General features: G+C 39.0%; 1 protein-coding gene across 1 annotated transcript in view; it reads left to right on the top strand.

The window, feature by feature from the left end:
• The window catches only part of TTN1 (ARM repeat superfamily protein), a 370,146-nt gene that overhangs the window by 303,778 nt on the left and 39,383 nt on the right, over window positions 1-26,985 (top strand). Inside the window, exon 14 of the mRNA XM_089403008.1 lies at window positions 598-867. Coding sequence (XP_089259134.1) covers window positions 598-867 — 270 coding nt within the window. The remainder of the gene's footprint in view (window positions 1-597; window positions 868-26,985) is intronic.

The following is a 26,985-nucleotide window of genomic DNA, read 5'->3' as shown; positions in this document are numbered from 1 at the left end:
TTGAGGATTTTTACGGAAATGTTGCTCCTGGCACTTTCACTCCCGCTCTCACTCTCACCTCTTGCTCCCATGCTTTGGTAGCCTTGGTATGAACTAGTTATATGGTAGGTGGACGCATTGTTGTAATTGATTTTTTTACTTGATCGAAGATCTCATATGCTTGAAGTTTTATAATTTTTTATATATTTGACGTATTAGATCTTGTAAATGGTTGAAATTGCACTTATGGTCAGATTTTACATTTCTTGTATTGCAGATAATTACTTTCCTAGTACACAATTGGCATGTTATTAATTGTGAATAGAATTGCAAGTTTTATCTAGTATAACCCTTTCTTTAGGAAAATAGGCATGCCAATTTGAAATGACTCTTTGGAAAGTTCGTTGGTTATAATAGCTAGTTTAACGCTAATGGAACTAATTTGAGGCTTGTATAATGAAACTTTTTGGCATTTGTAAAGGATGATCATGCTTGACATGAAGTTGGTCTGCTCTTTGATTTTTCCTTTTTTTGTTAAAATTCAACATCAACGCTCCAGAGTTTTCAAGTCTTAATTTCAGTTTTTGATTTCTCATATATAGTTTTGCAATTGAACAGGCTCCTTCTAATTGCTTTCCATGTTTGGTGCATCTACTTCAATTCAATGAATATCGTACGTCTGTACTCTCTGGACTGGTTATATCTATTGGAGGCCTTGCAGATTCTTTGCGGAAAGCATCCTTGAGTGCTCTGTTAGAGTACATTCAAATTTCAAGTGATGGAGAGCCTAAGATTGACAAGGAGAAGGCAAAATGGCTTAGCATTGACTTTCTTGAAATATTTCGTCGCTATCCAAAAATTGATAGAATAACTATACCTACACTAAAGGTGAATGTCCTTCCTTTGTTTTGAAAGTTCCTTTTCTGAAATTATTTTCTTGTGGAGGTTCTAGAGGTGGCTTTTGTGTCCAACTTCCCTTTGATGTCATGCAATACTATCTTCCTTTTATTGAGATCTCCCTTCAAATATTTATTTTCAAATCTAAACTGATAGTAAATGTTTCTATCTACAACGAACAAAGAATTATGCCAACGTTCTCCCATAAATTGGTAACTTCGAATCAGGATTGGGAAAGATAATCAACCATTGTCAATTGTAGATTCTTTTGTTCATATATGTTTTTTCCCAGGAAATGGGTTTTGATTATATTTGGCTTGGGAATCTGTAAATGATAATCCGTCTCAACATTATTGTAGTTGTCCTTGTGATATGGATTAATAACAATGGTAGCATCCTTTTCTTCAACAATTCCCTTTAGAGGCAATAGGAAATCTTCCTTCTTTCTCATTACTGGGATTCATTTGTTCAGTTTTGTCAAAATACTATATTTTCCTTGTTACTCGTTGTTTTGTTAATAAGTTTTAAATGATACCCTTTCTGCTAAGGATGTTCCCCTTTCACTTTTGCTTTTGTAAATTGAGTTGCCTTATAAAAAAAACACTTTATATATATATATATATATATTTTTTTTTTTTTTTATATTTTCCTAGCGACAAAATTTTCCTTTCTAGTTTTTTGTCTTGTAGACCTTATATTGATTGATACTATTTTAATTAAGGAACAAAATATTCCCTTTTTAGTTTAATTATATTAATGCTGATATACTAGTCCACTTGAGTTTGATTTCTCTCCTTTAATGCTGATATACTGGTGTGCCCCTATGCTGTGTCTACTCACTAGATGGAGCTGCTTGATCTTGCAGCAAATTGCACTTTCTTTCGAGTGACTCACCATAATCTAGCAATGAAAAGTTGCAATCAACAATAAAACATTGCAATCTTGCAAATTCTGTCGATGTAGGTGGATTTCTCAGCTCGTCTTTCCATTTGGGCAATTCAATATGTAATTTCTGAAATCCAAACTACAAATTCCAAAATTTGTTGTGAATTTTAGAATTCTACATATGAATCAAAGATGAGGACAAGGAGAGAAATTAGGATGAGGATTTTAGAGAATCAGTTCAGTGATTTAGGGAGAGATTATGGGTGATAGTTATGGAAAGGATTGAACTGAATATATACTTAAGAGTCATGACATAGTGGCTATGGTCATCTAGAGCTATATAAAAGGACTGTTACAGCAAAATCTAGCAACTTATTGCGAAGCGTCACTAGGCAACCTATATTGAGTGTAACAATGGGAGTATTACCAGTTTTGGTTGCACTGAATATATGCTTAAGACATAGTGGCTATGGTAATCTAAAGCTATATAAAGGGACTGTTACAGCAAAATCTAGCATCTTATTGCAAAGTGTTGCTAGGAAACCTAGATTGAGCACAACAATGGGAGTGTTACCATTGTCACCTCAGCAGCAACTCCCTTTGTTTTAGTGATGGCACAATCCAACACAAGGGATTCTTTCCTAATAGATCTTAGGGGTCAAGAAACCCAATTATCTTAAACTAAATGCCTGCTAAGGGTCCCACAATACATATCAACTAAGGATAAAAATAGGAATTAGGGTTTAGCATGGATAGAAGAAAAAAGTCAAGATTTGAGTTAAACGGTTCCTATGGCTGAATCTAAAGGCTTGAGTCAACCAATAGAGGCTCAAATAGGTTCCCAAATGTACACAATCTAGAAATTACACTTGGTTGTCATAAACTAGCTTTTTAAATAAGGAATTGTTGCAATATAATAGTTTATAAGGACAATAATTAGCCCCAGAATCTATGATAAAAAGAGCATAAAATGAAGGTTATAATAATGAATAAATAAGAGAGTAAATTATAATAAATTTTTTGTGGCTAAAAGACATTTTATAACACCATAAACCCTAGAATCAACTATAAATTAGGGCTGAAAAATGCTTGTAGAATGATAATTTGTCTTTTCAAATTAATTGAAGACCAACCCTAACTGCAAGACGATAACATCCAAGACAATTAACCAATGTTCTAGGGGGACGCATTCCCTAGGGTGGGCGACGCACACCTAACATTTCCATGCTTCGGGGGCAGGGGGATGCTTGGGGAAACATTTCCCCACGTCTCCCTTTGGGGGACACTTGGGGAAACAAATGGGGAAACATTTCTCAAATGTGGGGGATGTGTTTCCCCAAAAGGGGGACATCTGGGCATCCTCCTCCCCTAGAATGGAGATGTGTGGGTGTTGCCCCTAGATTTTTTGTCCAAAATCCCACGAAGATAGATAAAAAAATAAGGGTTAGAGATTTGAAGAGTCTATGACCTTGGTAATTAATGGGAATATTAAATTCTTAAAGTAAAAGGAGTCTATGACCTTGGTAATTAATGGGAATATTAAGTTCTTAAACATCTTGAAACAATTAGTGATAATGTTAAAGTTTAAGTAAAAGGATAGTTCTGTCTATGCCCTTGGTAATTAATGGGAATATTAAGTTTTTAAACATCTTGAAACAATTAGTGATAATGTTAAAGTTTAAGTAGAAGGATAGTTCTATCCTTTTATACATTACCGTTAATTGTTTCAGGATGTTTGAGAGTGGTTCCAATCTCATCAGACTTCATATGGACAAGGTAGAATCTCATATCCCATTTAGAATTCAACAAACTTAACATTTAATTGTTTCAAGATGGGTAAAAATTTAATATTCCCATTAATTACCAAGGTCATAGACTCCTTTTACTTAAATTTGAACATTACCATAAATTTTTTTAAGATGCTTGAGAGTCATTCCAACCTCATTAGACTTCATATAACGAAAGTAGAATTTCATATCCCATCTAGAATTAAATAGACTTAAGATTTTTTTCAGGATTTCAAGATTGGAAGAATCATAGAATTTCCACTACATTGCATTATGATGAATTGTTATTGTTGGGATTTTATCATTATTATTTTTATATTTATAATTTTAGAGGCAGGGATCTGTTATCCCTCTTTCAACAGGGGTACTCTAGAACTTTTTGGCCACACCATATAAGCCAAAAGGATGTGCCTTGTAACCTTGTAAATCCATGTGGGTGTGTTGTACATTTGTGATAGTAATTCTCAGATCCCCGTTGGTGTGGACGGCAATGGATACTCTTGGTTTGGTTTTATTCATGATATGACTTGGTTTGTGGCAGTGTTGTTAAAAGCGCGATTTAATCGCGCTTTTTTCAAAAACGCGCGCGTTTTTCCCTTTGCCGAATAAAACCCGCGTTTTATACCAAAAAAGCGCCAGTTTTTTTTTTAAAGCGCTTTTTTCTGAAAAAAGCGCGCTTTAAATCGAAAAAAGCGCCGAGGGCGCGGGCAGCGGGTTATAAGTTATGAAAATCGATTTTTAATTTTTCATTTCTGACTGTCGCCGCGCGGAGGAGGAGGAGAAGCCTTGAGGAGAAGAGCTGAAGGGTTTGGGTCCACTTTGGGAGCGAATCCAAGTGTTTTTAGGAGAAATCCAAGACAAGATCACCAATTTGTCCATAAAAACGGTATGTAGATTAATTTTTTTTTGTTTTCCTTGTTTAAAAACTTTGTTTTTCATTGTTTTTGGTTGAGAAACTTCATATGGGCACCATTTTCCTTTTGTTTTCATTGTTTTTAAAGAATTTTTTGTAATTTTTCATTGATTTGGGATGGGTAACTTCGTATGACTATGGGAACCAATTTTTTATTTTTTTTTTCATTTTTTTTAAACATTGTTTATGTTTTTTCATTGTTTTTTGGCATTTGCCATTTGGTTGGGTAACTTGGGATTTTGGAAATAATTAACTTGTAATTTTGTAAATGCTAAATTGTAATTTGTAATCCTAAATTCCTATTTCCTAATCCTTATTTTTCCATAGGTTTGCAAATTCAAAATTCAAAAACAAACATGCCAAGGAAATTGGATCCTTTCTGGGAATATGGTGAACCTAAAGCTCCGAATGATAGACAAAACTTGAATTGCAAGTTGTGTGGAAAGGAGATACGCGGGGGGTGTACAGGTTGAAGTACCACCTTGCACAAATCCCTGGACATGATGTGGGGCCCTGTATAAATACAAATCCTGAACTTATCCAAAGAGCCATGAGAGCATTGGGAGAATTAGAGCACACTAGAGAGGCCAAAGAAGAACTCAAAAGGCAACTAAGAAGGTCAGCTGAAGGAAGTGGACCAAGTGGCACTGGTTCTACTGCAGCGTCAGTCAATCCGGTAGCTGCATCATCATTTTTTGTTCCTCGAACGACACCTGGTTCACAACCAACTATCGGTTCAATGCTAAAAAGAACTGAAAAAGAACAAGCTGATAGGTTGATGGCAACATTTCTCCTCTGGAGTGATATTCCTTTCAGCATTGTAAGGAATAATCCATTTTTCCAACCTGCTGTTGATGCTATTGCCAGTGTTGGCCCGGGGTACAAAATCCCTTCTTATCATGATTTCAGAGGCCGGATTCTTCAAGAGGAAAAGCGTGACTGCACCCAAAGATTGGAGGATTTTAGGGCATCATGGGCACAAACAGGATGCACTGTTATGTCAGATGGTTGGACTGACCAAAAGGGGAGAACCCTTATAAACTTCTTGGTTAGTTGTCCCAAGGGGACTATGTTTATCAAATCTATTGATGCAACTCATCAAATCAAAGATGCAAGAACTTTATGTGATTTGCTGGATGTGTTTATTTTGGAGGTGGGTGCAGAAAATGTTGTCCAAGTCATAACGGACAATGCTGCAAATTATGTTGCTGCTGGTAGAATGCTTATGGACAGGCATTCTACTTTATTTTGGACACCTTGTGCTGCCCATTGTATTGATTTGATGTTAGAGGACATAGGGAAAATTCCCTTTGTCAAATATATTGTTGACTCATCAAAAAGCATCACAAAATTTATATATAATCATACATCTGTGCTTAGCTTGATGAGAAGATTCACCAACAACAAAGAGTTGGTGCGCCCCGCCATTACACGGTTTGCGACGAGTTTCATATCTCTTCAATCCCTTTTGAATTCTATGTGGGATTTGAAGAGAATGTTTCTTTCAGAGGAGTGGCGTGCTTCGTCAATGAGCCGCAAACCAGAAGGAGAGGCCGTATGCAGACTAGTTTCATACCAGGAAGACTTCTGGGCGGGAGTGCAGGAGGTGTGCACCGTTACTGAACCTTTGGTAAAGGTTCTTCGGTTGGTTGATGGTGAGAAGCCCGCAATGGGCTATTTGTATGAAGCCATGGACAGGGCCAAAGAAGCCATTTGGTCCTACTATGATGATAAGGGAGATGATGGGTTTTAGAAACAACTCCTTCTATGGGAAGTGATTGATGAGCGATGGAACAACACACTCCATCGTCCCATTCATGCTGCTGGGCTTTTCCTGAACCCTGCATTTTCTTATGCATGTGGGTTTGATTTTGATGCTGAGGTCATAGATGGATTATTATCCTGTGTCCAGAAGATGGTGAGATCTCCAGAACAACTTATAGAGATCTCTAAACAAATTGAGACATATAAGATGTCAGGTGGCACATTTGGCTTTGAGATGGCTGTCACTGATAGGACGATTAAAATGCCAGGTATTTTTTAGTTTGTACTTTGTAACTTTGTTTCAAATTTCATTGTCTCTTCAAATTCCATTTTTTTCTTATGTTTATTTAAAATTTTATTTGTAATTTTGTTGTAGACGCATGGTGGAAGATGTATGGTGGCAGAGTACCCCTTTTGCAAAAGCTTGTCGTACGCATCCTTAGCCAAACATGCAGCTCCTCAGGATGTGAGCGCAATTGGAGTGTATTTGAAAAAATACACAACAAGAAGCGCAATAGGTTAACACTTAAACATTTAAAATATTGCAAATTTCCAAATAAATTTTTGAATTCATTAAACAATATTTTTTTTATAATATTAATTATTAATTATTATTTCATGAACTTTGTACAGGTTGGAGTCCCATAGACTTAATGACAGGGTCTATGTCTACTACAATCTTCGATTGTGGGTGAGGCAACTAGAGAGGACACCTGATATGGATGCCATCTCATTGGATGGGATTGACACCACTGCTGAATGGAGGGTTGAGACCGAGAGGCCTCTCATGGATCCCACTGATGATTGGTTAGTGCAGGATGAGGGGGAGGAGGAGGGGGAGGAGGAGGAGCAGGAGCAGGAGCAGGAGCAGGAGGAGGAGCAAGTGGAGGAGGAGGAGCAGGAGGAGGAGGTGACACCGCCTACCCGGGCTACCACTACCACCAGTAGAGGACGTGGTCTCCGTCTACCTCCTGTAGCTGCTACTACTAGTTCTTCAGCTTCTAGAGCACGTTAGACTCCACTGCCATTTCCACCAGCACAGGCACCAGCTTCTACATCTAGAGGGAAAGAGAAAGCTGTGCCATTTTCTCGCAAGAGGGGTAGAGGAAATCAATAGGATTAGACTTTCATTTGATTGTATATGACATTATGACATGATGAGATACATTATCATATTTTTTGTTGATATTTTGAGGCTGAGTTGGGACTCAGGACTTACTATTCAGGACATGATTCAATGTTATGTGTGATTTTAGCGCTAGAAATGATATTAAACATCTTATATATTAGTTTTTTTATCATATTTATGTGTCAATGTATTTATTTTATGTTGTAGATGGTTTAGATATTAAAAAAATTGAAAAAAAATGAAAAAAAATGAATATTTTTGTGCCAAACGCTTTTTTCCCGCTTTTGCCGATTTTTTCCGCTTTATTCCCGGCGCCGATTTAATCCCGCTCGCGCTTTTAACAACATTGGTTTGTGGCATTGTTGACTTCCCTTTGGTAGGTGATAACTCCTTGCATTGATGGGTATTCTTATAGACTAGGATGGTGTTGCAGATATTATGGATTAGACACTACTAGGACTCATGGTTTAAGGGAGCACTTGCACCATAAAGCCATGTAAGGGTGATCACCATATGTAATTTTCCTGATGATATCCCTTCTGATCCCATTGCATCCCCCTACCCCACATGTGCCATGTGTCTTGATGTATTTTGCATTCCCCTTTGGCCTTGGCTCTACATCTTGATAGTCTCACAGTTCCTAACGCATGTGTGTCTCCCGAGGCATCATGCTTCCTCTTTTGGGGCAAAGAGGGTGTCCATTTGATTCTCCATGCCAAGACGAACCATTTGCCTCTCAAAGTAGTTTGAATGCCTTCGTAGATTTCTAGTTACAATAATGGACCCGCTTTTGGGGCAAGAAGGCTTATATGGCATTGCAAGTAACCATATTTGAAGACAAATCATGAGGTGGACAAAGAAGCAAAGTCAAGCAAGTATCATCTCCATTCAAAATCAGCCCAACGCTTAAGCTAGATGGCATCATCAAAGCACTTTCAAGCATGTTTTACCACACGTGGGGCATGCCATCATCTTCTCCTTAGATGTTGGATTTAGTTTAAGCAAAGATCAATACAAACATTTGAACATTGAAGTCTTATGATGGAAGTTGAAGCCCTCAAGGGCTAGAAGGTCAATATTTCAACTCAAATTCACTTAAGAAAAGATCAAAGCTCTCCAAATTAACCTAGCCGCTAGCATTCTAAGGGAAGAAAGGGAGGCTGAGCCCTCCAAGCATAGCAAAAGAAGCCTTCTCAAGTGAGCATTGAAAAAGTAACAAAGAAATTAGGCCCAGTAGGGCTAAATCAAGTAAAGCAAAGTCAAATCATGTCGAATTTTGGGTAGCTTCAGGATGAATTTCCCCTAAAGGAAGCCCATTTCTTCCCAAACGAAATATTAATATTAATATGTTGTGCACGTCTCTCATTATTATTTTATAAGGCACAAAGTGAATTTGGGCAACCATACATTAAAAGTCGTAAAAAAAATATTTTTGAGCAAATTTGAATTTGAATTTTCAATTCCGTCCATAAGTTTCTAGTCGACCTAATGTCATGTCCCCTATAAATAAATGTGCTAAGTAAAATCCTCAATTTTGTAATTTTGGTGATGGATAAATATTTTGACAAATAAACTGAGGAATAGTGGGTTGTGGAGGCTCAATTTAATTTTTGGAGAGAAAAGAAGGCTAAACCTAGGAGGAAAAAAATGTTAAAGTGGTAATGGGTTGTGATGGCCACTCAAAAAAAGAAAATCGAACCCCTTTGGGAAAATCGAACCACAAGGAAGAAGTGAGAAAGGGAGGTCGAAATTGGTGGAGCCCACAAGGAATAGATGAGCAACAATTATAAAAGGGAGAGAAGAGTCTCATTTTGGACATCTTTTTGGCATTTCATTTTCAGAACTAGAGAGTTTGCTTGCTACTTAGCCAAGTTAACCAGTGCTGTTTAGCACAAGGAATTTCCAAGTGGGAATTCCACCTCTTCTTCAGTGAACTTCGAGTGTCACCCTATGAGAGAATTTGAGAGAAGAATTCTGCCACTTGAAGAGCCATTTCATAGCATATCTTCAGCTAGTGCGAATTTCAGGATGCAAAAGAAGAATTCGTGAAGCTTAGGAGAGCAGTTAACAGGTGGAATTTGGGCTGGAGAATTTGCAGAAAATTTCCTTAGGGGAGGACGAGTTTCTCTTGAGAATTTTTTGGGCTGACAACACAGCTATTTAGAGGGCTGGATTTTTCCTCTTTAGGGCCTGCACAGGTATTTTTTGGGCACCATACAACGCAGGGGTTTGAAGAGGAGATTTCGAGCAGGAGTTGGGTTGAAACTTCTCACTCATTCTCGGAAGAATTTTGTAGAGGAATTTCCAGTAGTTTTAGGGAGGAAATTGGATATATTGCAACAAAGATTTTGGGCTGGGTGCAAATCTCATCAGTTGGGGAATTTCATACTATTTTGGACATTCTGGGTCATCTGGAATTAGCCCAAGAATTTTTTTGGCTTTTTTGTGGGTTTTATGATGAGAGGCTCTAGTTAATTGTGCTGAATTTTATGAGCACATTTGAGGGCCAAAACAAAGGGTAGAAGCTGACCAACAATAACAATATTTCCAGAGTAGGGCGCAGTAATTTGGGGAAGCCATTTTACCACTTGGGTTCGTGAGATTTTTCTGGGTTTTGTTGGTTGGGGTGTGAGAAGCCTCTCTCTAATTTTTTGTAAATTTTGAAGCAGTTTTAATGGTTAATATCACAATTTGCCTCTAGCAGCAACAACATTAATTTCTGGGTAGTGCATTTGGGCAGATTGGGCCATTTCAGTTTCCACTTAGTTTCTCACTTGGGTATTGCATGCTTGGAGTAGCAAGCTCATGTTCTATCATTTCATTTCATTCTACTCAGTTCCAGCTTGAAATTTAATAAAATGGCTCAACACTTTTGCCTCATTTGTTTGGTGTATTGATTTGTGTTTGCATGGTGAAATTCTAATTGCTGTTGCTAGTGCTTGTTTTGGTAATAACTGTTAATTTTCCAATTAGGAACATTACACCTAACTATAAGACATCCTATTGCACATTAAAACAACTATATATTGGCTATGATCCTTCATCAATTTGTTGGCAAGGTAATGATCCTTCTGTGGTTCGGATAATCTTCTCTAAAGGCTTGCACTATCTTCCTTGTGACTCACACTCCAGTAATTTGAATCCACTTCTCTGAGGTTTAATAAAGCCTTGCATTCCTTTGTTCAGAAGCTCACATTTCTTAGTAAAGAAGGCTCACATTCCTCTGTAACGAAGCTCACATTTCTCAGTGAAAGTGGCTCACATTTCTATGTGATGAAGCTCTCATATTATATTCCTATGTCTCTCATTTGTTTCTGCGGCTCTAATACTCACTCTGTGGATCAGATTGTTAATACTGACTCGTTATTCTACCCTGCGGTATAATTTTCTGTGTCAAGCATTTGAAGTGGCTCGCCATGATATCAATATGACTTATTCTAACTCTCTTTTCCTCACTATGATTTATATGTGAATTTTTGTGGCTCGTCTTGCATTCCTTGAGCATCATAAGAAGCTTTTGGCTCCTATCATGTCACAACCTCTTTGGTTTGCATATGGTTCACATTACATCACAATGACTATTACAGTGGTCTTGCATACCTCATGCTTTTGTGACATCATTTTTTTATATAGTAGCATTGTATTATATCACACAGGCTCATATTTGTTGTGGTTCACATTCATGTCACATATATTGTCTATGGTACGTATTACAGTCCTGTGACTTGTATACCTTATATTGAGTCTCATTCTCTGAAGTGAATTCCTTATTGGGCCGCATTACAAATCTCTATGGTTCGGTTATATATATATATATATTTGAGTTATATATGCTGGCATATTATTGAATGATATATGGCAGAAGTGATGTCAAGATGTTGATAGTAATAACAGAATGATATGAAGACTATTATGTCAGTCTAACTATAGGTCCATTGATAAACAAACATGTGACAATACCTTGATATGACAATGAAGAAGCATGTGACAAAAATTATGATAATAACAATGCTTTGATTCATGGCATTGTTCTTCATAACAATACTTTTGACATGTGACAAAAATCTTCATGATAGAGATAACAGTGACATATCAATAACATTGTATGACTGTGACCCTTGTCAGTGATCATGATGACAGTAATAACATGACAGATGGCAGATGTGATAGGGTCTCTACAACAAATATGATCTTGTATATGACAATGATTCGATAGTAACTTCCCTTGACTTGATTCGTTTAGTTCGCAAACGAAGTTGTGAACTGGCTTGGCTTGGCCCTATTACCACTCAAACTAGCAAGGGACCTAAAGGGAATCCCTAAAGGGCAAATGCTAGACCAAGGGAAACAAATGGAGACTTAGCCCATTGTCACCTCAGTTAAGGCTCCCTACACTTTATGGACGTTCATCGATGGGAGGAGACTCGGTATATTATGGAGTCACCAATGAAGGATAAATCAATAAGTGTATATGGAGTGACCCAAATAATCCATTTCCAGAAGAGGTTGAAGAATATAGCTTGCTTGCTTTCTAAGCAAGGTACAATACTACAATGTCTGCTAGGAGAAGGATGGGAGGATGTGAGGGTTAGGTTTAGGGAATATGACTTGTGAAAGAGTTTCCCAATCCCTGACATCCTTGTTAAAATTGATACCCCAGATGGTTTTTGAAGAATTATCTTTAAAAAGAATGGGACCACATGGGACCAAGTGGACCCAACCTAGATTAAGAGGAAAGAGTTTAGCAACCAATGATGTTCTTAACCCAGACAAGGAGAGGGAAAGGATCAAAGAAAGAATTTTTGCATGAAGGTGTCGAATTGATCCTAAGAGGCAATAGCCTTGGGGGTACTAGGACAAAGTTTGATCTCGGAGCTAGGGCTTGGCTTTTCTCACAACTCCACCATCATAATGGCTTCAAAATTGGAGAAGGCCTTGAGGAGACACTAGTGAAGGAGAGGCTAAGAGATCGAACTTTTTGGAGGGCTACATTGTTGGGAAAATGATGCCCTAGGTGACCCAACTTGGCTAGACGTAGGAAAAGGTGAAAACGAGATGATTTTAGGTGACCACTTCTTGGTAGATCAATGCCTTAGTCTTGGGAGAATGGAGTCTGTCATAAATATGAATGACGACATTTGGTTCTTAGTCAAGGAGGCCTCAAGACTATTTCGCTAGCCTTCAAGTCAAAGAGAAGCAATCTTGCAACTTTTATACTTCGATGTGCAAAAGGTGATGGCTTATCAAGATGAATTCGTTGATAGAATTATCACTAGGAGATTTCATTTCAAATTACATGGCCCATACATTGAGAGAGCTATATAGAGACAAAATTCCACAATTTAAGCAGTAAATGCATGCAACAATTAGCCCTAAAAAATTAAAATAGCGAAAATACCAATCCAATGTATATGACAAAGTAAAACAAGAATAGCATTAAAATTATATACTTACATGTAATAAAACATATCAAACCATCCACAATTTGACAATAGAGAAGCTCCAAGATAAGATAAACCAAATCCACAATTTGACAATAGAGAAGCTCCAAGATAAGATAAACCAAATCCACACATCAAAATTCATCCATAGAGCTCTAATTCATCCTCCAAGAAAAAGTGCGAAATTCTCAAGAGAGAGAAGAGATCCAATCTAAAGTGATGATGAGAAAATGAACTCATCTCACTTGTATTTATACCAGTGTTGATAATATCGTCGAGATATCAACGATATTCGGAAATATCACGATATTTTTGGCGAGCCGATATATCGCCGACCAAATATCGCGATATTTTATGGTTTTGAAAATATCGCGCGATTTCCGATATATCGCCGATATTTCGGAAAATATCGCGCGACGACGTAAAATATCGCCTGATGACAGCGAAATCTTTCCGCGCGACCTATAAAATTCGATTTTTGGTTTTTTTGATGTCATTTTGTTTTTCTAAGTGCTGGAGAAGGAATGTGGTCGCTGCCAAGGAGGGTTTGAACGAATCCATAGCCATTATTGCCAATTTGCCACCAAGAACGAAGATTTCTCTAAGCTGCAAGTGCCAAGAACAGTGAGACATCTCATTCTTCCCTACAATCAGTTTGCTTGGTTTTTGTTTTCCATTTCAAAATGCAAGGGTTTTAAATTTATCACCACAGTGTGCACTGCGTAGGAGAGAGATGCATTGAAACTCTTTGCAAAACATAGTGATTCTCACTGCTCAGAACAAACATATATTCGAAAGTTCCAAACATTAATTGCTACATCTGTTTCAAAAGATTGCACAAGTCATCAAGGTTTGTCACTATGTTTTCATTGCTGCCATCATAGATCACTGTTAGTGTCAAAATTTCAAATTATTACCACTGTTAAGATTCTTCAATTGGTGATGGAAGGGAAGGCTATCCTATTCCTAGAGAAAAAGAAACAGCTTCACAGTAGATTAGAATGGAATGAAAATACTGGACAGTGGATAATTAAGTAATGAACTAGTTTACCTGTTCTAATTTTTTGATCCATATATGACCAAAATCAGTAAAATCATGACCAAAATAGGTCCAAAAAATAGAACAGTTAGACAATTCCTTCACATGACAGTTTTTTTACCTTCTTGTTGAAGTGCATTTTGAATAATAATTGAAGTAAATGGCTGATCTTCATCTCACTAAAACAGACTGAAAATCCATTTCTATTTCACATCAAATTGGAACTATTAACTTAAGAAACTCTCCATGCCACTGTTATGGCCATACATCATCATCGAGTTACTTAGAGCCTAGAGGATCATTGTTGTCAGGAGAGTCAAGCTCACTGTGATGTGTCACATCTATATCAGGCCTGTATCATTGTCAAGTGACAAGTCATCATCAGGTTCATATCACTGTCAAGGTAATACAAATACAAAAGAGGTCACTGCTAGGAGGTTGAAACCGTTGAATACCGAGGTCTAATAATGCACCTACAACAATGGTATAATAATTAATTATTAATTAAGTAATAGTCACCTCATTTCCTCATTTCCTTGGCATATCATTTGCAATTTTGCATTCACCTCATTTCCTTGGCATATCATTTGCAATTTTGCATTGTTAGGCTCTTTCATTGCTTGGCATCTTTGGTTAAAGTGGCAATTATTGCATGATACAAGCTCACTGCCCTCTTAACTTTTGAGTCTGCTCTTTTTAAAATTTTTCATGCCCATTGCAAAATTGCAAATTTGCAAATAATGTAGCAAAAAAAGTTAAAATTGTTTTGTAAAATGATGTGGTTATTAACTTATTTGTAATTTTGTATTACTTATTAAGTTACTAATTCCAAATTTTTTTGGTGCTCTAGGTTTCCTTTTGAGTTAGCCCACTACAAAATACAAATATGCCAAAAGCCTTGGACCCATTTTGGGAGTATGGGAGCCCTGATGGTGGGACAAATCGTGCATATCTTACATGCAAATTGTGTGGGACCAAGATGACAAGTGGGATTACACGACTGAAATACCATCTTGCTAGACTCAGTGGACTTGATGTTGGGGTTTGTACAGTTTCTAGTCCGGAGCTTATACAAAAAGCCCTTGAGGCAATTGAAGAAAAGGACAAAAAGAAGGAAGAGGCGGAAAGAAACAAAGCTGAACGTGCAGGTAGATCTTTCGGGATATCTTCTCCTGATTTTGGTGTTGAGGGTAGTGGGCCTAGTGGGCCTAGTGGGAGGGGCTCCACAACTGGCACACCATCACATGCTACTGCTAGTGTGAGTGCGAGGTCATCATTTTTTGTTCCACGAAAAGGAGCTGGAGCACAACTTGGCATAAAATCGCTTGTTAAAAAAAAGGAGAAGCAAGAAGCAGATAGAGTCATGGGGAGGTGTATTTTTTGGAGTGACTTACCTCTCAGCACCACAAAAACCAATCCATTTTGGCAGCCAATGTGTGATGCTATTGTTGTTGTGGGCCCAGGGTACAAAAGTGCCACATATGAGGAGTTGCGGGGGCCAATTCTTCAAGCAGAAAAATAGGACATCAACTCTAGATTGGCGGAGTTGAAAAAGACATGGGAAGTCACTGGATGCACAGTGATGTCTGATGGTTGGACAGATAAGAAGGGTAGGACCCTTCTAAATTTCTTGGTACATTGTCCTAAAGGTACCATGTTTATTAAATCGTTGGATGCATCAGAACATATCAAAGATGCAGCAACAATATGTGAGTTGTTAGATGGGTTCATTCGGGCGATTGGTGTGCAGAATGTAGTGCAAGTCATAACAGACAATGCAGCTAATTATGTGTCTGCCGGCAGAATGCTTATGGAGAGGCATCCCACGTTGTTCTGGACTCCATGTGCAGCGCATTGTCTTGATTTGTTGCTTGAGGATATGGGGAAACTGTCCTTCATCAAGGAAGCAGTTGATATGGCTAGGAGCATCCCCAAGTTTATTTATAACCATGCTTTTGTTCTTAGCCTTATGACGAGGTTCACTAGAAACAAGGAGTTGCGACGTCCTGCCATCACACGTTTTGCCACAACCTTTATTACTCTTCAGTCTTTGCTTCGATGTCAGTTCGAGTTGAAGCAAATGTTTGTGTCTGATGATTGGCGTAATTGTAGATACAACAGGAGACCTGATGGGAAAGCCATTGCAAAAATGGTGTACTCTGAGACATTTTGGCATGGAGTAGAAGAAGCATGTGCAATTAGCGAACCTATAGTAAAGGTTCTTAGATTGGTGGATGGAGAGAAGCCTGCAATGCCTTATTTGTATGAGGGCATGGATAGGGCCAAGGAGGCCATTCGTTCCTATTATGCAGACAAGGGTTCTGCTGGCCTTGATAGGCAGATGATGTTATGGGATGTGATCGATAGTCGGTGGACAGGAATGCTTCATCGACCCATTCATGCAGCAGCACTCTTCCTCAACCCCTCATTTTCATACAAATGCAACTTTGATTTTGATGGCGAGGTGATGGAAGGGCTCCATTCCTGTATTCAGAGGATGGTACCTGATCCTGAGCTTCATAGCAAAATCAATCGCGAGATACAGTCTTATCGGGATTGTGTTGGCCTATTTGGCTTTGATGATGCCATTAGGGAAAGGACCTCTTCATGCCACGTAAGTGACAAGTCATCACTCATTAGAAATTAGAATTTTAAATTTAATTATGTTTTAACTTTTAAGTTTTTGAATTTTTTATTTCATTATTTTGTTGTAGATATTTGGTGGCGAAGCTATGGTGCAAGGGCACCAAATTTGCAAAAATTGGCTATACGAATCTTGAGTCAAACATGTAGCTCTTCAGGGTGTGAGCGCAATTGGAGTGTATTTGAGAAAATACACGCCAAAAAGCGCAACAGGTATAACTTTGAACTCAAGCGTTCAGTTGAGCAATTACACGTATTGTAATTTTTAATTTTTAATTTATGACCTTCAAGTGTCAAGAGTCAAGACTCGTTACTTTTTTGACACTCTTACAGGTTGGAGTTCGTACGCCTCAACGATTTGGTGTATGTGCATTACAACATCCAACTTCGAGTGAGGCAAATAGAATCACCAATGGATCCAGATGCCATTTCCTTAGACAATATTGATGTATTGTCTCCGTGGAAGGTGGAGTCAGAGGAGCCCATATTGGAGGAGTCACCTTCATGGTTAGAGCCAGTGGCAGATGATCCATTAAAGCAGGGGCAGCAAGAGGCAGACTCGGAGTCAGAGGAGCAGCAGCACTTAGAGGAGGAGGAGGAGGAGGAGGAGGAGGAGGACACTGCGGGAGCATCAGCATCAACACCATCTGCTATAGATATAGGAGAGCATAGCTCCATACCTAGCACTCATTATTTGACATTAGGTGCACAGGCAGGGTCAGGGCCTTCTACTACTAGGGGCAGGCCTGGCAAACAGCCCATCATGTTTTCCCGTAAAAGGGGGAGAGGGCAGTAGATAGATAGCTACTAGTTTTATTTGTTATGCTACATGTAACTCATGATGATGAGATACTTTTATATATGTGATGTTATTTTGTATTGGTTCTCCACATTTGAGTCCTTGAATGGACAATTATTAGGGATCAGCAGGATTTGGTATCGCCTTTGATATATCATTTCTATTTGACATCATATATATCAGTGTTTTCTTCATATTTATGTGCCAATGTGTTTATTTCATGTTGTATTGCTTTATATGTTTAAAAATCTGAAAAAAAATGAACATATTATGCATTTTTTATGCTTGCCGATATTTGCTTATATTTTCGCCGATATTGCCGATAAGATATTTTCTGGACCCTCGCCGATATTTTCCCGATACCGATATTATCAACACTGATTTATACATTGATGAGGAGTTCGAATTAGTCTCCTTGGCCTACACAAACCCCAAAAATAAAATAATGTACTAATATTCTAACTTTTGGTGACAAGCCTACCAAACTAGCTCACAAATGAAAGCATATGCCTCTTAAGAGGTCAAATGATGAATAATACATGTCGTAGAGCTCTTTAAGAAGGCTTGATGAGGTCCGTAGGTGCCATAATGAAGAGTAGGACCCTCAAAAGTGATGGACAAGGGGTTGGCCCCTTGTTCTCCAAACAGTAGACCTATGGTGATCCCAATGGGTGTGGGGGCACAATGATAACCTCATGTGTCTCCAAATGAGTTGAAGATTCTTGTAGATCGTTTGCAAGGGCTTTGATGATGGTGTAGGGGATGCCACATCATCCTGCAAGTCCTGGGTCAGTTGCCAATTGCATAGTGCATCTGTCGGGCCAACAGGGCAAAGGTGAACCAGGTGCATCTTCCTCGTCTAGTGGGAGTATCTCGAGCATCTCTGACCATCCTCGAGGATCCATGGAGTGTTTTCTACTGCTGTGGAGGCCCATTGTTGACCCTACATGTGCCAATGTAGCCCTCTGGAGGATTAGAACCCCGTATAAGGAGACCAAACCCAAGATGGAGACCATTTTCAATCCTGCATAAGATCCAATGCGTCCCCTAGCCTTCCAGTACAAGTCATTAGAGAAATCGAGTAAATGAGCTTACCAACCATGGACCACATGTGGGGACTTCATAATGGCCTGCCTTTCCATTATGGACTTCGGGATGTGCCAATGTCTCCGAATCTCCAAATGGGGTTAACCAAGTATCTTATTAGGTGGTTTCTACTTCTAAAGGGGATAAGATGTTCAAAGTACATCCTTCAAAAGGTGGTGGCAAGTGACACATAGGTGAATAAGATAGGGGATGAGAAGGGGCAGCCCTGGGCCACATGCTGGGGTACAAGGGTAGCTAATAAAAGGGAAGCACATACTTGGGTTTAAAATGTATAGGAGGGAGCAATCGTGGTACATGAGTTGCCCCAACCTTGAGTTTTCCACCTTTCTTATATGCCTTGCCTTTTTATGATTTTCTTTTGATTAACTACTCAGGGCTTAAGGGGTAAGAGCATGATGCATAAGATATAGCAGTGAATACCCCCTTTTAAGGTAGGGTGGTTCATTGCCCACCGATGGTTGGGACAATCATTGGTTCCTATATGATGAAGGAGGCTCATAGAACCTGTAGGAACCAGGGTGATGGCCATGATGATGGGGTAGAGCTCATGTATTGGCTTTTGCCCACATGCTAAATGTGTTTGTCCTAGTCAACTTTTGCATTTTGTGGTACATTTTCCTGTTGAATGTGGCCAAATATGCTTTTGTCTTTCTTTTTAGCTGCATCAACCTCAGGGCATCATTCTAGGTTTGACCTAAGGTGTGGGCAAGGGGAAGGGGCGAGCTAACCCTATGTGGACCTAGGTGGAAAAAATGATGAATGGGGTAGTAATGCATGGAAAGGGGGTAATATAAGCGAATAATGGAGCGGGACCACGCAACCAAAATCGGGGTTTCCTGTGAAATACCATCCCTAAATCCAAATGGTCACTAAAAGAGATCCCACGGGAGTAGAATCCAAGGTTAATATCCAAAAGGGGTCAAGGGGATAGGAGCACAAACCTCACCCATTCTTTCCATTGAATCTCCCCATTAATCCATGCCCAGAAGTTTCCATGATAAGAAAACTACAATACTCAATTACCAAATGGGAAGGCATACCTTTAGGTTTAGGAGGCGCACCTTCAAACATACGATCATGGCTGATGGGCGAGAGACCACATGGCTGGCTTAGGTGGTGGAGAAATGGCACAATGAGCTAGCTGGTGGCGGCAAGGGGCTGTTGGCTGAGGACCATCTTGGAGGAAAAATTCTCCTAGGGATATTACCCACAAAATGGTGGGTAACATCTAGCTCCAATTGGGACGTGATCTCTCGAAGAAGTGGGTGAAGCTACTTGAACAGGGGGTCACAGAACTTCAGCAATCTCTTGGTTACCGCAGACTTGTCACCTGCACATATAATAGATGGAAAAAACATGGGGCATCATGCTTCCGTGATGTCTCATGATCGCACATGATATATGTTAGGCCATAAAATCAACATAAAATAAAATATGCAAATATGCATCGATCTAGCATGAGAAATATCATATGATGTTAATTCTAATGCGAAAATCTTCATGCAATGCAAATTACTTTACCATGCATATGATATGATGTCAAGTCTCAGGATAATACTCCTTGGGTCTGCTTAAGTTCTTTGTGGTCCCATAACTTTATAACTCAAATTCATAAGGATTACATATAAGCCATTCGTCCACAAGGATTCTTGGGTCTAGGGAACTTATTATCAAGAGATATCCTCCAAACCTAGGCTCAACAATCCTGTTAAGCCCTTCCTAGAGAGCCCATGACCTTGCTTTTGAAGCAAGCATGATATCTAATTGAGCCTCTCTTGTGAATAGGCCTTAGGAATCACTCTTTATCCATTCATACATCCATCCTTCCTAGTGATTCCCCCTATACTGGGTATCCTCGCATCGGTGGAAGTTTGTAAAGAGCAGGAAGCCTTAACTGAGGTGAGAGTGGGCTATCGCTCCATTGCTGTTGCACGACCTAGTAGTTGATCTATAGGATCCCCTCCTAAGACCCCTGCTAGTTTAAGCAGTAACAATGTTAAAAGTAATGGACTTGAGTTGCTTAGTAGGTTGCAGGAATTCATGATTGTCACACGGAATAAGTCGATCTTGCGGACAAGATAGACCTTCCTAGAATCTAAAGAAGACCTAATGACAAGCAAACCAACCAGACACTATCTTTCTCTAAATATGCTTTAATAAACAATGGCAAACAGGTGTTTTTAGGGCCTACCTTAGGTCCAACGCAAGTTTGTGGATGCCCTCGCTCCTTTGATCCAAATGAGCTCCTTTGTCGCGAATCTGCAAACACAAACAAGGCAAACAAATTAAATAGCACCTGAAAAGCCAAAACCATAAAACATATTTAACATGAAAGTCAAGGAGTCCATGAAACAAATAACATGAGATACTTGTTGAGAAAAATGAGTTTGATTGTATTAATTCAAAAGAAGAAGAACTTTACAACCTTTACCTTGACGCTGTACAAGCTCCTCCCAGGGTCCAGCAAGAAGTCTCCTCTACTTTGACAAGTTTCACTCACTCCCCAATGGAGCCAAAAAGGTATGTGATCTCTCCTCTTAAGCTCAACTAGGAAGTCTTGATTTCACCAGCATTTACCCTAAAAAATGTTCAGCTTCTAACCTCTCCAGCAACCAGCCTAATGCCTGTATTTATAGTGCAATGGAGGGAGGTTACTAAGTCCTCCTTCAAAGGGATAAAGCCCTCCTTCAAAGGGATAGCTCCTCTCATCAAGGGATTAGCTCCTTCTCTTTTGGGATGCATGAACCACCTCAGAGCGAACAATCCACGTCAAAATTCCTTCTAGAAACCTCTAGAATTAACCCAAAGTGAGTTTTTTAAGATAAAACTTGCGCCTTTTGACTTTCACAGGGGTCCGCACCTACACCGTTAGGGACAGAGCGGGCAGGTCCGCAGTTTTTGTAAACAGAAGGTGCGGGACCGTAGGTGACAGTGAGAGAAAGTGCGGAACTAGAGTTACATTGATTTTTAACATCTTTCTCTCATTTCCAAAGCTTGACTTGAAGAGCTCAGGTCTGAGACTTGCTTAGGAGGACAATACAAGTGATGATAGACCCATACTGACTGCAAATAATCATGGTGACGATTTTTGTGTAACAATGATAATGAGAGTATGTAGGGTAGAGGGCCTTGATAAAGGCTGTGATAGGAATGTCCATCTTAATTCCAGTGGCATCTACATCATGCATGATGGCTCTAATTACATAGGTTAGAGCCAGGGGGTCATCGTCTTTCAACTCAATGTTGAAGAGTTTGACCATCTATTGAACAATCTCCATTTTTTAGTGTGAGTCATATAGATCTTTCAACTTCTTCCATGCACCATAAGAATTTGTAATTGATACCAGTGTTGTTAAAATCGCGATTTTTTCAAAAAATCGCGACTTTTTCATCTTGCCGATCAAATCGCCATTTTTATACGAAAAAATCGGCTACTTTTTTTTTGCTGATTTTTACTGAAAAAATCGCGCTTTTTTCAAAAAATCACGATTTTTTTCGAAAAAAGCGCGATTTTTAACGAAAAAATTGTGGGGGCTCAGGACAGCATAGTTTTATAACTTTTTTTGGGTTTTTTCATGCAATGTTTTTTGAAAGAAACAAATAATTTTTGAGTGGGGTAGCTTAATGATCAAGTCTAGGCCCTAGTATGGATATGCTATTCATGGTAATGTTAAATTCTTAAAGTAAATGTGACATTCTCCTTAATCTTCATTTTCATCCTTTTACTTAAATTTTTAACATTACCATGAAATGACTCAGGATGTTTGAGAGTGGTTCCAGCCTCATTGGATTTCATATGGAGAAAGTAGAATTTTAGATTTCATTTAAAATTTAGCAGACTTATCAGTTTTTCAGGATTTCAGGATTGGGAGATTGTAATGTTTCCAGGTGACACCACCTGCCCGGGCTACCCCTGCCACCAGTAGAGGACGTGGTCTACCTCCTATAGCTCCTACTTCTAGTTCTTCAACGTCTAGAGCACATCAGACTCCACTGCCATTTCCACCTGCACGGGCACCAGCATCTACATCTAGAGGGAAAGGGAAAGCTGTGGCATTTTCTCGCAAGAGGGGCAGAGGAAATCAATAGGATTAGACTTTCATTTTATTGTATATGACATTATGACATGATGAGATACATTATCATATTTTTTGTTGATATTTTGAGGCTGAGTTGGGACTCAGGAGTCAGGACTTACTATTCAGGACATGATTCAATGTTATGTGTGATTTTAGCGCTAGAAATGATATTAAACATCTTATATGTTAGTTTTTTTATCATATTTATGTGTCAATGTATTTATTTTATGTTGTAGATGGTTTGGATATTAAAAAAATTGAAAAAAAATGAAAAAAAATGAATATTTTTGTGCCAAACGCTTTTTTCCCGCTTTTGCCGATTTTTTCCGCTTTTTTCCCGGCGCCGATTTAATCCCGATCGCGCTTTTAACAACATTGATTGATACTATATGGCGGCTCACCTCTTCACTTATAGAAGCAACAACCAAGGCATATGCTTTGCTATCTTTGTTCTCTCAAATGGACAACCCTTTATCTGATGTGGTAGTTGTTAGAAAATTAGAAAGGCAGTGAAGATTTTCTTGATCTTGATAATTACTTGTGATGTTTTCTTATTATTATGATTATGTATATCTTATTTCTTTAGTTCATCAAGCAATTACCAAAAGCAGCGACACATAAAACAATAGACACAAGATGTAGGCACATGCCAGGGCAAGACCCCCCTCGAGGGGAAAACCCAATAAAGATAATTCTTCCTTTCAATAGTATTCTTTGGGACTCTTCACCCTAGACCAAGACCAAACCTTCCCTCCACAACAAGTCAACCTCCCAGAATTTCGACCTCTTCCCAACAACTTCGACTATGTAGCAACTTATGTCAATTAGCAGCTTCCGACAATAGTGAAACTTGGAAGACTTCGATGTCCCAATCTAGGGCGCGAAACAAAGAGAGAGAGACACCAAAATTTCGATTTTCCTTGTTTGCTTAGATTTCCCCAAACTTGCATTCACTTCGGGTTCCTGGCAACAGACTTCGCACCTTTTCCCAGCTACAAGAGAACTTCGCACTTCTGCCCAACAACAAGAGATTTTCGCACTTCTTCCAGTTGCAAGAGAATTCAAACTTGATAAGAGAGTCATGCTCCAAATGAATTCGATTACCTACCTTTTATAGGCTTCTTGTGGGGTCGAATAGGGTCTTTAGGCCGACTTGATCTTCTCTTAGGTGGACATGGTGTGGAGGTTACATAATTCATATTTGACTCAATACTTAACTTTTTTACATGATTCAGAAGCCCAAGAAGGGTCTCTTTAAATGTACAATAACTCTATGGTCTTAGAATAAATCCTAGAATTCCTCAATGGGGACTTTGACCTAAAACATGGTGGCCTAAGCCTGAAACCCATGTTTTAATAAGTCACAATAATAATAATAAAAATTCTTTTCTTTAGTCTTTTGACAAGTACATTACATGATGACTCAAGTACATTATTGAAGACCGAACATAGTTACATTTTCCAACAGGAGTTTCCCTTCTTTGCTTCATAGATTTCTTTCCACAAGTGATTAAAAATGAGGGTGTGTTGTATTTCCATTCTCAATAGTTGTACTTGCTAGTGAGCACTACAATGACAATCAATGTGGAAAAAGTCGAAGTCAGGATTAAATTGGAAAGGGTCTAGAAATTGAAAAAGTTGTTAAAGTCAGGAGGTTTTTGAAAAAGTTGGCAAAATTAAAAAAATACAAGAATATTCATTTTAAAAAAAATAAAAAAAAATTGTTAAAAAAACTACCTCACTCCAGATTTTTTGGAAAAAATCCCAATATTATCTTGATTTTTTCAATAAAATCCCGATTTTTTCAAAAAAAAAAAAAGTCGTTAAAGGAACTCCCTCACACACGATTTTTTGGAAAAGTCTCGATTTAATCCAGACCTTTTTTGATTTAATCCTGACTTTTTCAATTGGGAATAAATCGCCAAAATGTCAGCTGATTAAATCGGCTAGTCCAAAAAATCAGACTTTGCCGATTTAATCACGACCTTTTCCACACTGGTGACAATAAATATGAGGGTATGCATCGTTCCTTGTAGTTTAGAGTTGCTGTAATCTCACCCAATGAACCAAAACACCACCAAACTTTTAACAACAAGATGTAACATAATAAACCAAGGAAAAGTGTATCAGACACACATATTCCACTAGGATTGATGCTTGAAATGACCCTACTGCAGCCTTGCCTGTTGGTTAGATTCCATACGAATTATTTTTAGAAAAAAGCAATTTTTCTTGTGGTTGCAAGCTTGGTCGTTAACTTGAAAGAGGAGATTGTATAATGATGAGATTTCTAAATACAACTAATCTGAATTACAATTTCATATCAGTTTCAATGGTTTTTGTTGAGTGATTCAATATATGGGATAAAAATGACATATATAGAAACGACAAATACAAAGGGGTTTATGGAGCTCATTGGTCATAGACATTGATGCTTATATAGGTTATGGCAATAGCCTTCTTCTAAAAGTATCTCAAGACAAGCATCAAGGCTATTTCACAACGGTCCAGGTTGCCATCGAGTCCTTTCCAACGTATAACACACAACTTGTCTTGATAACACATAGCTTGTTCCAATGTATAACACACAACATGTCCTGATAACATTCAACTTGTTTCAATGTATAACTTGTATCCCGTCAACAACAACATGTACACACATGCTTTTGCATTAGAGAATCACTCACGTATTGAGCTTTGAAATTCACACCATTTTTGATTTCTTAACCGCTGCAAACACAATAAATGGGTAAATATACCATTTGACCCATGTCACTCCTTGAGGAAAGCTGTGGATAAATGGCAGACTTGAAGGAGAAGGTCATTACCTCATACATGGCTAGTTCAAATTCTCGTGATCTAAGCCCTAAAAGACCAAGAGAAACCGTGGACGTGGGAACTTCTTGTCACAGAAGTGTGAGAGACGATAATAGCTTTGAAATTTGAGTTATGGGGCAGAAAGTCGAGCTCGCCTGCACCACTTCTTTCATAGGTCAGAGAAACTCATGGACAAGCTAACAAGGAAGCGTTACCAATTCTAAAGCATTAGGGTTTCTTCAACTGATACTTGGCAGAGAGATTAACATGGATTGAATCTCGTCATCTCGTCATCATGCTGCACCATGCTGGACCTATCATCATAATGATGGACCTCATAACCATGTTGTACACATCATACTGCTGCACCTTTCTTGCCATGCTGTCCATGCTTGCTGCTGTCCCATGTGCCTTTGCTGTCATGTCACAGCTGCTGTCCCACTTTGCCTAGCCATACCTTGTTGCTGTTCCATACGGTTTAGCATACCTTGTTGCTGTTCATACGGTTTAGCATAGCTTGCTGCTGTCCCATGCATCTTAGCAGCATTATATACATTGTTGTCACATGCATCTTAGCAGCACTATATACTTTGCTGTCCCATGCATCTTAGCAACACTATATGCATTGCTGTCCCATGCATCTTAGCAGCAATATGTACATTGCTGTCCTATTTACTTTGCTGCACTAGTGTGCTAGTAGCCTTGCTGTCCCATGCATTGTGTTGTCCCAACATGCTGTTTATGACTGATCTGGTTAGGGCACTAGGCAGCCCTAACTCCACCTAACAGTCATCAAACAAGTCCCTTGATGACTACGACCCACCTTGGCAAGCTTCTTCCATAGCTACGATGCTTCCTTAGGATGCATATCAGCCCTTCACAGATCTGTTGTCACCTACAGCAGTAACTCCTACCATAGCCCTCCATGCTGCTCCTTATACTTCCTCACGATGTCCCTTTGAGATGACTGCAGCCTGGTTAGGAGGGACTTTCTAGGCCTCTCGGCCATCTAAACTTCACCTCCCAATTGCTGCTGTAGCAGTCCCTCATTGCGGCCCTATAAACAGAAATATACACCCCAAAACCATGCACAAAACAGTCATTAAACTTACCTATAGTCTGCAGCCTGATTTGCAAGGTGAGGCTGCTCCAACATGTCACAAAACTGCCCTCTTCTTGCCTCCTGCAATGTGGCTAAGAGCTGCGGCTCTGCTTCTCTAAATTCTGCACCCAAAACAGTGAGAATATCTCCACAAACTCAGTACCTTCTAGACTACGTAGATGCCAGCGTTAGGGCTTCTCACTTGACTGCGTTAGGGCTTCTCACTCCATGACTGCGTTTTAGGGCATCATCTCCATTAGGGGAGCATTGTCTTCTTAGGGTCTCTCCTCCCACCAAAACCCAAGACAAGTGGAGAGGAAGAGATCACTAGAATTGTGTGTAAGAAATGACTCCCAAGTCATCTCCTTTTATACTAAAACCTTGAGCACATGTGGGGTTTATTTGGTTGCTGGTCGACCTTGACAAATTGTCTTATAACACAAATAAATTCATTACTCCATGAATACTTATAGCAATCGGATGATCTTTAGATCAATCCTACACCTCTCGATGAGAGGGATCCAAGAAAAATATCAGCTGCCATAAATAAGATGACCCACATGGAGTTTGGCCCTATTTGCCAATTTTAACACTCCCTCTCAAC

Source organism: Pinus tabuliformis, chromosome 2_1, assembly GCF_031772625.1.
Source record: "Pinus tabuliformis cultivar Carrire ecotype Pingquan chromosome 2_1, CPIR1, whole genome shotgun sequence".
Classification (NCBI taxonomy): Eukaryota; Viridiplantae; Streptophyta; class Pinopsida; order Pinales; family Pinaceae; genus Pinus; species Pinus tabuliformis.
This window is presented reverse-complemented; position numbering and strand designations above follow the sequence as displayed.